The 10,444-nt window shown below is 55.9% G+C and overlaps 1 protein-coding gene across 3 annotated transcripts in view; it reads right to left on the reverse strand.

Annotated features, from left to right (window-relative positions):
• SMAD7 (SMAD family member 7) overlaps positions 1–9,624 on the reverse strand; it is a 30,608-nt gene extending 20,984 nt beyond the window's left edge. The window contains exons 1-4 of one of the 3 annotated variants that reach the window (XM_007126358.4): positions 7,439–9,624; positions 6,024–6,077; positions 4,439–4,540; positions 178–252 (exon numbers count right to left, since the gene is read on the reverse strand). In XM_007126358.4, coding sequence (XP_007126420.2) covers positions 178–252; positions 4,439–4,540; positions 6,024–6,077; positions 7,439–8,051 — 844 coding nt within the window. In that variant the 5' untranslated portion in view covers positions 8,052–9,624. The remainder of the gene's footprint in view (positions 1–177; positions 253–4,438; positions 4,541–6,023; positions 6,078–7,438) is intronic. The other 2 variants (XM_024132305.3, XM_007126359.4) reach the window with 2 other exon arrangements.
• Positions 9,625–10,444: the final 820 nt, after the last annotated feature.

The following is a 10,444-nucleotide window of genomic DNA, read 5'->3' on the forward strand; positions in this document are numbered from 1 at the left end:
CAGAAGGACGAGCTGAAGGGCAACAGAGTCATCACGGATACATCCAGTTTCATGCACATAAAAGTGAGAATTAATTCCAGACCAGCTGGGGTGGCAGAAGGCCACCTCCATTCCTCCAGTCTCCAGTCATTTCAGGAGGTCTTCGAATTGCCAAGAAAGTAAGAGAAAGCAGCTCACCTGAAAGCCCCCCAGGGGCCAGATAATTCGTTCCCCCTGTTTCAGCGGAGGAAGGCACAGCATCTGGACAGTCTGCTGTGGATATGAAATGAAGAGAGAAATAAATAAATAAAAACACCAAGATTAATTTTTAAGCACATTCTAAACAGCATTAAAGAGAAACCACACATTCCAAACGGGTGACTCCCGGCCGCGATGCTGATTATTAATGGGCTGCTCAGGCTTCGCTACCCATCATAAGACAGACCACAGCACCTTGTCACCCGTCTGGGCTCCGGGAGGCCAGTTAATCATTAGTCAAGACAGACTGGCTGGAATTTCTCTTTTATTGCAAGTCCCCCATTGAGGAAACCAGGTAGTTCGCAAGGTCAAAGGATGCCCGGTTCTCCTCTCTCATCCAAGGGTGCTGTCTCCCCACCATCTTTCCCATCTTTCCCCAAAGCATGGCCTCTTTGCTTGGATCCAGTGGCCTCGCTGCCACTCTCACCTTTTTTTTTTTTTTTTTTTTTTTGCGGTACACGGGCCCTCTCACTGTTGCGGCGTCTCCCGCTGCGGAGCACAGGCTCCGGACAGGCAGGCTCACGGGCCCAGCCGCTCCGCGGCATGTGGGATCTTCCCGGACCGGGGCACGAACCCGTGTCCCCTGCATCGGCAGGCGGACTCTCAACCACTACGCCACCAGGGAAGCCCCACTCTCATCTTTTTAAAGACAGACTTACTTCCCAGTTCTTTAGGAAGAACTGGTGTTGGGCTGAAGGGACTTCTTCCTTTTTAACTGAGGTATAATAAGTATTAAAAAAATACAAATCTCAAGTAACTCCATGAAATGAATTTTACTCATGTACACACCTGTGTGAACAACCCCTCACACCACATCAGGACAACAGAGAACATTTCCAGCAAGGTTCCCTAATCCAAACTCCCCATCTCTGGAAACCTTCCCAGGCAACCCCAGGCCTGCATGGCTCCCTGCCTCAGTTCCTATAAAATCTTTCTGGCACCCAGTACTTGGAATTTCCTTCTGCTGTCTTTATTGATCTTCTACCTTCAGATCCTGTCTGCCTGAACTAGACTATAACCTTCTCTTCAACATCTTTGTCACCCTCAGGTGCTCCAGCACAGTGACCTAAATGTTCATGAGGATAATGACAATTACAGATGAGAAACAGACAGACTTGACAACCTCCCTCCAAGCAATTAAAACAAAAAATAATGGCCACGAACCACAACGAATTAGTCCCATGAAACAAAAATACACAAGACCCCATAAGCATATCACGCACCATCGCCAATGCCAAACTTACAGAAATCCATAGAGAAAGGCCGGCTCAGGAAAGGAGCGTCGCGTCACAGCAGGTCAGATGGTGCAAATTCCAGTCCCTCCACCCCAGGCCACTAGGCAGGATGTCCCTGGGGGGTGCGTTACCAGTTTCCCCCTGGAAACACTTGGCCGAGAGGGCAAATAGGAAGCCAAGTGAAAGAGCAGCCCAGGGGCAGGTAGCCACAGAGCTCTCTAGGGGCCCAGCAGCTGTCTCCAGTGCCTGGTAAAAGCGGGGAGGGGCTGGGCCACTCAACTCTGAGGTCCTCTCTCTAATCCCTCTCTTGCATTCTCTCTCAGGCTGGAATAACAACTTTTCAAGAATTCTTCTAAACAGGGAAGGAGGAAGCAGAGGAGTGGCAGTGGCCGGCAGCGGAGAGAGAAAAGACTGTGTGGGTAATTTCACTGTATCAGGGTAAAGTTTTAATTCCTAACAGGAATATACAGTTTCACAGGATACACTTAATCAAATGGAAAACAATAGGGGCAGGCAGGAAATGGAGTTGCTGGTTAAAGAGTGTATAGCCTGCACTTTCTAAACGACTTCGATGGCCTTCACTATGTTGGAGATTGGCTTCTACCTACCCCCCAAAGGGAAGACACCCCCATGATGACTTATCCATGGCCACTCCCTCCCTGCCCCACCAGCTTTGGCTGGCTGAATCCCAGGGACAAGGTGTGTTTCAAAGGAAGAGCCCACGTCTCGGGCAGAGCTGGGACCACATTCAGGGCTGCCAGCCTGTCTCAGATCAAAGGTTAAGCCAGCTCCACACTGGCAACCACAAGCATGTCTATGAAATGGTGCTCTGCCCTTTGTGCAGCGCCTTTGATCTCAGAAGGGATTTACAGACATTAATTAGGTCTCCCTACCACCCCTGTGAGGTAGCAAGTTATACCTGTTTGACAGGTACTCAGGTAAACTGAGGCATCACTGAGTAGCCCAAGGGGCCACCCAGTGAGCTGGACCATACCCAAGGGTTCAGCCCTCTCCCTCCCAAGGTAGGCCACATCCTCACTCTCTTCCCTGCAAGTAGCCGGGCTGAGACAGTCTTCAGCGTCCAGACTGGCCTCAAGCCCCTGACAAGTTAGGATAGGTCAAAGGGGCCACAGCTCCGTCTCTCTCACCCACAAAAAAGCTCTGCTGAGGCAGCTCTCCGAAGGCAGGGTTCTCAGCTACTGCCTTGTCGCCTGCTCCCCAGAGCCCAGGCTGGTACACTCAGAAACTCTAGGCTACTCCTGGCTCTTCTCCACCGCTAAACACTACCAAACACCCAGTGAGTGCTGGATTTTGTGGGAGCCTCATTCCCCTCTCCCAGCAGTAAGAGAGCTTTCAAAGATGCATGCCTGAGAGCAGCCAAGGAATGAGCTGCTGCAAGGGGTACAAGGTGACAGAGCTGGGGACCCCACTTCTCTCATTCAGAGAATAGTTTCCAGACAGCCAGGATATTCTTGTCAACTTAGTTCTGAGCTACCTAAGTACCTACCGTCTGGCACAGAGGAGCCTCCACCACCACCATTATGCCCCAGCTCTGCCCCAATCCACCACCCAGGTTACAGAAGCACCATCCAATGCATTGGAATCTTCACCGCATTTTAGGCAGGCACATCAGGTATGTAGAATGACTGAGTGAGTGAGCCAATAAGTGAGTGAATGAATGAATCATCTAACCTAACTCCTTGATCACGTGGGTTTAAAACCAGCCCTGGAAAAGTTAAGAGTAGCCTGAGTTAAGAGGTAAATGCAGGGCTAGGTCCCAGACTTCTCAACTAGGATTTGGAGGCTCGATCTGGCAATGGTCACCTGGATCCCCAGCCCAAGCAAGTAGGTGTACCTAGCAACATCCCCTCCCCGCCAAGCCATTCTTCAAATCTTTCAGACCTTCAGATACAGAGGACACAGGAAGCACAGCCTACAGAGCAATCCCTCCCAGCATCCTCACTCCATAAACTGAGATCTCATTCTAACAGCCTGCTCTTACTCCTGGTGTGATGGGGTTGGGGGTAGGAGGGGTGTCCTGACTTCTGAGAGCCTCAAGTCACAGCCACCCTACTCCTCCATCCAGCCATGTCTAACACTCCTTCCCAGAAGATCCTGCTGACTTCGAACCACAGAGTACCCAGGCCTACCTAAGTCAGGCCATGCCAGAGGCTGCAGTGGAACGGCTTGAACCATAGCAAAATGGAGCTCCCAACTTTCAGCCCTAGCATTCCTCCAAGGCTGCAGGGGAACCCGGCCCCAGCCTCTTCCCACCGCCTCTGCCCAAGGTGGAGACTTCACAGAAGAGATTCCCTTAGTTGTGCAACTGGTTAGAATTTTAAGAGCTGTCCACTGTAAACCTTATGGCTAGTTCTCACCTAGTAACCCAAAATTAAAAATGCAACCTACGACTCAGAAACTTAAGAATGTAAGCAGCTGATCTAAGTTCCCCAGACAAATACTCTCCCCCGTGTGCAAGACAAAGAGAAAAACCTGGGGCAGCATCCCATCTGTGTGTCTGACCTCAACATCTCTGGCTACAGCAGCCAGCAAAACCAGGCCCAGCCCAGGCTGCACTCCAGTGCCAGGAGATTCTCACCACAGGGGCTTCACCGGTTAGCACCCTCACATCCTTACACAAAGGTGATGTTTTTCATTCCTTTTTTGTTGTTGTTTTGGGGTTTTCTGGTTTGGCGGGGGAGGCGGAGGGGACTTAGTTTTTTGCTTTGGAGTGTTTTGGGGGGTTTGTGTTTTTTTTTTTGGTTTTGTTTTACAGAAACGTTTTGGGTGAGTAACCAAGCTGTTTGAGTTTCCGATTGGCAGGTTAATCACTTCCTATTGGCTGATCTGGACAACTTTTCTCTCCCTTGGAAATGGCACATTCCTGTCTTTGTGGCTTCTGTTTGCACACATTTTGCTACCTCATGTCAACACTTGCTAATGAATAAATATATCACTCCACTCACTGAAAATGAGGTCCTGGCCTGAGAGGGTGACTGCTTGAATCCGGTGAACAGATCTGTCCAGGTATCTCTGCAGGAAACCCAAGAGAATGTGGTCCTTCTTTCCTACGATTTCAGGAAATTGCTCAGAACATTTTCCCCTAGTCTTCTTTACCCCTGGGGCCAAGGTAACTGGCCTCCCTCTTTCTCACTTTTAAGGAAAACCTCCAAATTTGAAAACTATGGAAGGGAAAACAAAAACAGGACAGAGATAGCCCCTTGGAGAGCTAAGCTCATAAAAGAATTCTTAAGTATTGATGCCAAAAACCCAGTCAACTTACATTCTTGGAGAAAACAGAGCTTGGTGATTCCAGTTAACATTTGTTACAAATACAGAGCTGCTTATCTCCTCATTAATGACTATTTATCTGGTGTTTTGTAAATCGAAAGCAAAATATCACATGCTTTGCAGGCCACTTAACTAGACAGGCACCAGGCAAGCAGCAACGCCTTCCGACTGGAGGGAGCGGGGAGCTGGGGAGGGCGGGCTGGAGAGCATGGGCTTCTCTTACACCGTTCATTCAAGTATTTAATTCTGGACAACGCCCCAGCAAGACTTTTAATTAGTGGGGGAAAGGCCCAACAGCCAAAACTCATGAGGCGGAAGGACTTGTATAATTCCAAGAGGGAAATGGGGCCCAACCCTTCACTTTTCCTTCTCCCAGAACCTTGGCAAAATAAAAATGTCAAAAGCGTTGCATTTGTCAGGCACAAGTGTAGACCAAAGTCACAATCCGTACTTTCAAGCAAACGAACCTCCCGCTCTAAGAAGGGGCTCCAGGAAACAAGGGCCCATCAAAGTTGTCACCCTCGAGTCCCCGTTTTTCAGACCCTCCTCCCCTGGCACTGTCAACCTCTGCACTGCCAGCCAGAAGTTGAATGCAGACAAGCGCAACTGAGGTAGTGCCAGTCTCAAGTGGGGCTTCTGCCCTGGCCCCGTGCCAGCCTGTGACAAAGCACCAGGCAGGCAGAGCTCTGCTAGAAACTTTTATAGCCCTCACCAGGAACTCCGAGAAAACCAGGAGGGGGCTGTTGACTTTACTTCTTAAATTTTCTAATCTCTTGCTCCAAACCAAGGTCCGTCTCTGCACTTTTTTAAACTGTCTTCCCTCCCCAGTCGGGTTATCCATTCTTCCCACTGAGATACTTCTGGCACTCACAAAGTCTCCGACGTTGCCCATCAACCTGTCCTATTTGGCTCCCGAGATGCTTCGGCGTGGATCAAATTCCACGTGTTAAAAGCTGAGCCAACTTGGGTTATGGAGTGCAAATACATGAAAAAAGGAACAAAATGGAAATATCTAGGAAACAAACATCTTTGCAAAAAGATATATATGTATACATACACACACACACACACACATTATCGCCAGCTCCAGTCACAACAAAAACAGAACAAAATCCACCAAACTTCAACATCGGCAACCTATAACAACCTCGGGGCAAGTCCAGCGTCTCCCACGCCGCTGCCTAGGCATACAAATCCGCGTTCTAGAGACTCCATTTCTAACTTAAGATAGGAAGGATATTTTTAAAATCATCTACTCACCAGTTGGTTTGAGAAAATCCATCGGGTATCTGGAGTAAGGAGGAGGGGGAGACTCTGGAATTAAAAAAGAAAGAGAAAATAAAGGCCGAGCCATGAGAAAGAGATAGAAACTTATGATAACAGAGGCATTCTTTTAGCCCAACTGTTTGTCTTAGCTGTGGGGGTTGGAGGCAGGGCCGCGAGGCGGTGATTGCCTTGATATTTAGCTGTCAGATAAACAAAAGAGGCCGCCTGGCGCCAGCCTCGGCGCTCCGCTCCTCCACGTCTGCGGCCGCCGCCGCCGCCGCCGCCGCCGCCGCCGCCGCGCTCGGCCGGCCGGGCTGGAAACCACCGGCTCGGCCGGAGCTCGGCCGAGGCCGCTCACTTCACAGGGCTGCAGGGCCACAAAGCCCCCTCCCCGTCTCAGAACTTCACACCCCACTCCCACCGCCCCACCCCACCCCCGCCCCGACCCGTCCCCCAGGGGTGCAATTCACCTCCGCCACCGCTGCTCCGCTCCGCACCCGCGCGGGGAACACGGGCTTCCCCTTTGCCAGCCCACCCGGGAGGTGCACCCCAAGAGCGCTGGTGAACTTGGATTTGTGGGTGCCCGAGGTGCACCCCGCCCCCGCACAAAGACGTAGAGAAAAGGGAATCAATGGAGGAGGCCGGGAGGATAAAGAGGAGGAGGCTGGGGTCTCAACTGAGAAGAAGCCCAGGCCCCAGGGGCAGCATCCTCACGGAGGCGCTGGGGGCAGACCATCCTACAGTCAGTAACTGTGCTTTCCTGTGCTGGAAGAAAGGAAAAAGCAGGGGGCACCCAACTTCTCCTGACTGCTTGTTCTCTTTCACCCTGCGGTGGCACAGTTTAGAGCAGATATCCAGGTCGACCTTCCATCCTAACTCTCTTTGCCTCAAAACCCAAAGCTGCGCCGGCCAGGGCAGTCCCCGGCCCCTTGTGCCCGACGTGACTCTCTTTATTTACTAAAGGAGAGCCTTACTCTCTAGCCTTTACAACTGCTTCTCCCAGCCTTCCTTGGCGACCTTGGACCGAATCCAACTCGGCCACACACCTCAACGCCTTTCCCAGAGCGGGGGAGGCGTGACCCCCACTTCTCTCTGTACCCCTTGGCTAATCCGGAAATGAGGGCATCTAATCTTTAACCCCCTGTGTGGAGAGTGTGTGCGTGAGCAATGGCCAAAGCCTCCCCCCCGCCCCGGGGCAACAGAGAAGAAAAAACTGGAAGGGAACCCCCAGGGAATACCTTTCCAGTTTCCCCTAGTCCCTTCTCGACCCTTGTCCCCCAAGTCTCTTCCCAGGAGATGTACACTCCCCTCCGGCGAGGTAGCTGCACAAACACACAGCCCAATGGGGCTTTTGTTGCACCACCTGAGCGCCAGGAGGAGGGGAGGGTGGGCGCAGAACAACTTCCTACCTAGTTCGCAGAGTCGGCTAAGGTGATGGGGGTTGCAGCACACCAGCTCGGGGTTGATCTTCCCGTAAGATTCACAGCAACACAGCCTCTTGACTTCCGAGGAATGCCTGAGATCCGGCCACCTGAACACTTTGCACAGCAGGAGGGGGAGCGAATAGGACGAGGGCGGCTGCGCGGGCTGCGAGCCGGAGGGCGCCCCCAGGCCCAGCCTGCAGTCCAGGCGGCCAGGCAGCAAGAGGCACGCGGTGCGCGTACCGCCGCGGGACTCCACGGCCTGGAGCAGCAGCTCCAGCTGCCGTTCCTTCAGTTTCTTCAGCACCGAGTGCGTGAGCGCCTTCAGATCCGCCTCGGCGCCCCCGGCCGCGCCGGAGCCCGCGGCTGGGGGGTGGGGATGGTGGTGACCTTTGGCACCTCGCACCGCTTTGCCCAGGCAGCAGCCAGCCCTGCCTGCGCCGCCGCCACCGGCCCCATGCGCCCGGCCGTCCGTCGCCCCTTCTCCCCGCAGGTCGCCTCCTCCTCCGCCTCCCCCCGCGCCCTCCTCCTCGTCCTCGCCGCCGGGCGCACGGCTCCTCCAGAGACGCCGGACGAGCGCAGATCGTTTGGTCCTGAACATGCGGGGCGAGGAGGCGAGGAGAAAAGTCGTTTGCCGGCTAAGGAGCGAACATGACCTCCGCACACCATGAAGAAGTCGGGTGCCGAGTTGGGGCAGCAGGCGCAGGCGACAGCAGCAGCAGCAGGGGCCCTGGCAGGAGCGGCGGCGGCCCGAGGGGCGCTCCGTGGCATGCGCCAGTCTCCCGGAGGCCGGGGCGCGCGCGGGGGCCCGGGGGCGCCCGCCGGGGCTCGGGGGCCTGCGCTCCGGCTGCCCCACCCCTCGCGGCCCGCGCCGTGCGCCGCTCTCGGGCCCCGGCGCACCCCGGAGGAACGCGGCCGCCGCTTCCCTGGGGGCGGCGAAGCCTACCCCGGTCGGCGCCTCCCCAAAAAGAGGCCCCCCCGCAGCGGCTCCCGAGTGTCGGGCTCGCCAGCCTCGGCTGCCTACATGGAAGATCCGCGAGGGCAAAAAACTAAAGGCGTTCGGCTGGGCTGCTGGAGGGAGGAAAAAGCCTCTTTCCCCCTTGCTAAGCAACTTAATTTGGGGGTGGGGAGAAGCTGGCAATTAAAAAAAAAAAAAAGCAGGCACGCGATTTATTTTTTTCCTCTATATCCTTAGTAACCGGATCGCCTTGAATTCCGTACACACGAAGACTCGGGGGAGGAGGCTGAGTGGACTTCACCCCGCATGAGATGTCTGGCGAAATAAGGAAGCTCTCTCAAAATCTAAGAACCAAACATGCAAAGCCCAAAATGAAAAACACCACCTCCTCGCACCCCGGAGGTCTGGGGGCGTCCGGCTGGACCTGGGGTTTAAAAAAAGAAAATGTTTACAAAGTAGAACTAGACGTTTGAGGGGTGGAAAAAACGTATCCACGAGTTACATCCCCCTTTTTTCCTTGCAGAGCCCCGCTGGTCTTCCTCTCCTTTTCTTCTGCCCAAAAAAAAAAAAAAATCGTATTTTTTTAATCCACAGAAAGGTTTGGCTAGGCTGCTTCAATCCTTCGCATCTGGGTGATTTAGGGTAGTCTCTGGTCTTTCCTCTTGCGCTCCCGGGGGCCCCAGTCCTCAGCGGGGACTTCCTCGGGGCTGGCGGGGGCGCAGGGGCAGAAGATGCTGCGGCGGCGGCTGCGCCCCGCGGGGCTGACAGCGCGGGGGAGGGCGGCGCGGCGGCCGCGGCGGGCCGCTGGCGGGTCGCGCGCTCTCGCCCTCTGCTCTCTAGTGCGGGAACCGCCGGCGCCCCCTCCCCTGGCCGCGGCCGGCCGTTGGGGCTCCCCGTATGGGCTGCTCGCCCCGACTCGGCTGCGGCGGCTGGAGGCCCCGGTGTCCCTCACGCCGCCTTCTCCTCCGAGACTCTCCTCGTCGCGGTCGGGAGCCTCCTTGTCCCCCGTCCGCCCTCTCCTGGCGCTCGGGTCCTTCTGCCGCCGCCGGGGGTTCGCCGCGCCACACTCCGGGGCTCCTGGGCCGTGCGCTCGGCAGCTCGGCGCCGGCGGGCTGGCTCTGTCTCGGGCAGCTCTCTCCGGCGCGGCGAGCGGACCGAGCACGGAGCCCGGCTGGCTCGGCTGGCGCGGCTCGAGGACAGGCTCCTCCGTGCGCCGAGCAGGCGAGCGAGTGTGCTCAAGGCTCGCAGCCTCCGGCAAGGCCTCCCGCCCCCGCCCCCTTCCCTCCCCCTTCCTCCCCCTTCCCTCCCCCGCCCCCAGCCGCCGCCGCCGCCACCGCCTCCTCCCCGCCCCCCCCCGCCCCCCCCAGCCCTCTGCTCTGCTGGTTCCACTGCGCAGTGGCGCGCCCGGCTCCGGCCTCGTCACGTGGCCGTCTAGACACCCTGTCGCTTTAAAAAAAAAAAAAAAAGCGATTGTGTTTCGCAAACAACAGATCGGGTTTCTAAAAGCTATTTCTCCACCCCGCCCCCCGCCACCGCCACCCCCTCCCGGGTCTGCAGGGGTGGGGGGGGACGAAAAGGGGGGGAACGAATAAAGGTGGGGAGCAGAGAAGCTCCCAGAATCGACTGAGACCTGGCGGAATCAGAAGAGAAATGGGAAGACCCAAGAGCACCAAACAGGCTTCGCCGGCGAGTTATGGAGCGAAGCGGGCGGGTCGGTGGCGGATTTAGACCCAGACCGCGGAGCTTCTCAGTGGCTGTCCCGCGCGCGCTCGCCCTAACGCTTCATTCATTCGTTTTGTTTTAAAGGCCCTGGCGACGGATCCCCTGGCCGCCGCGCGGGAGGGAAGGGGGAGGAGAGCGCTGTCTCCGTTTAAAAGACATTTACACCGGACTGGACCGAGGCCCTGGGAAGTGTGCGCTGGAGGGAACAGCCGGGCCGCCGAGGGCGGGGAGGCGGCGCGAATGTGACCTCAGCGGCGGCCGCGCGCTCCCTCCCGCCCTCTCCCGCTCCGGGCTCGGGTTTCTAGGACTGCCTG

This window comes from Physeter macrocephalus, unplaced genomic scaffold (assembly GCF_002837175.3).
Source record: "Physeter macrocephalus isolate SW-GA unplaced genomic scaffold, ASM283717v5 random_297, whole genome shotgun sequence".
Lineage (NCBI taxonomy): Eukaryota > Metazoa > Chordata > Mammalia > Artiodactyla > Physeteridae > Physeter > Physeter macrocephalus.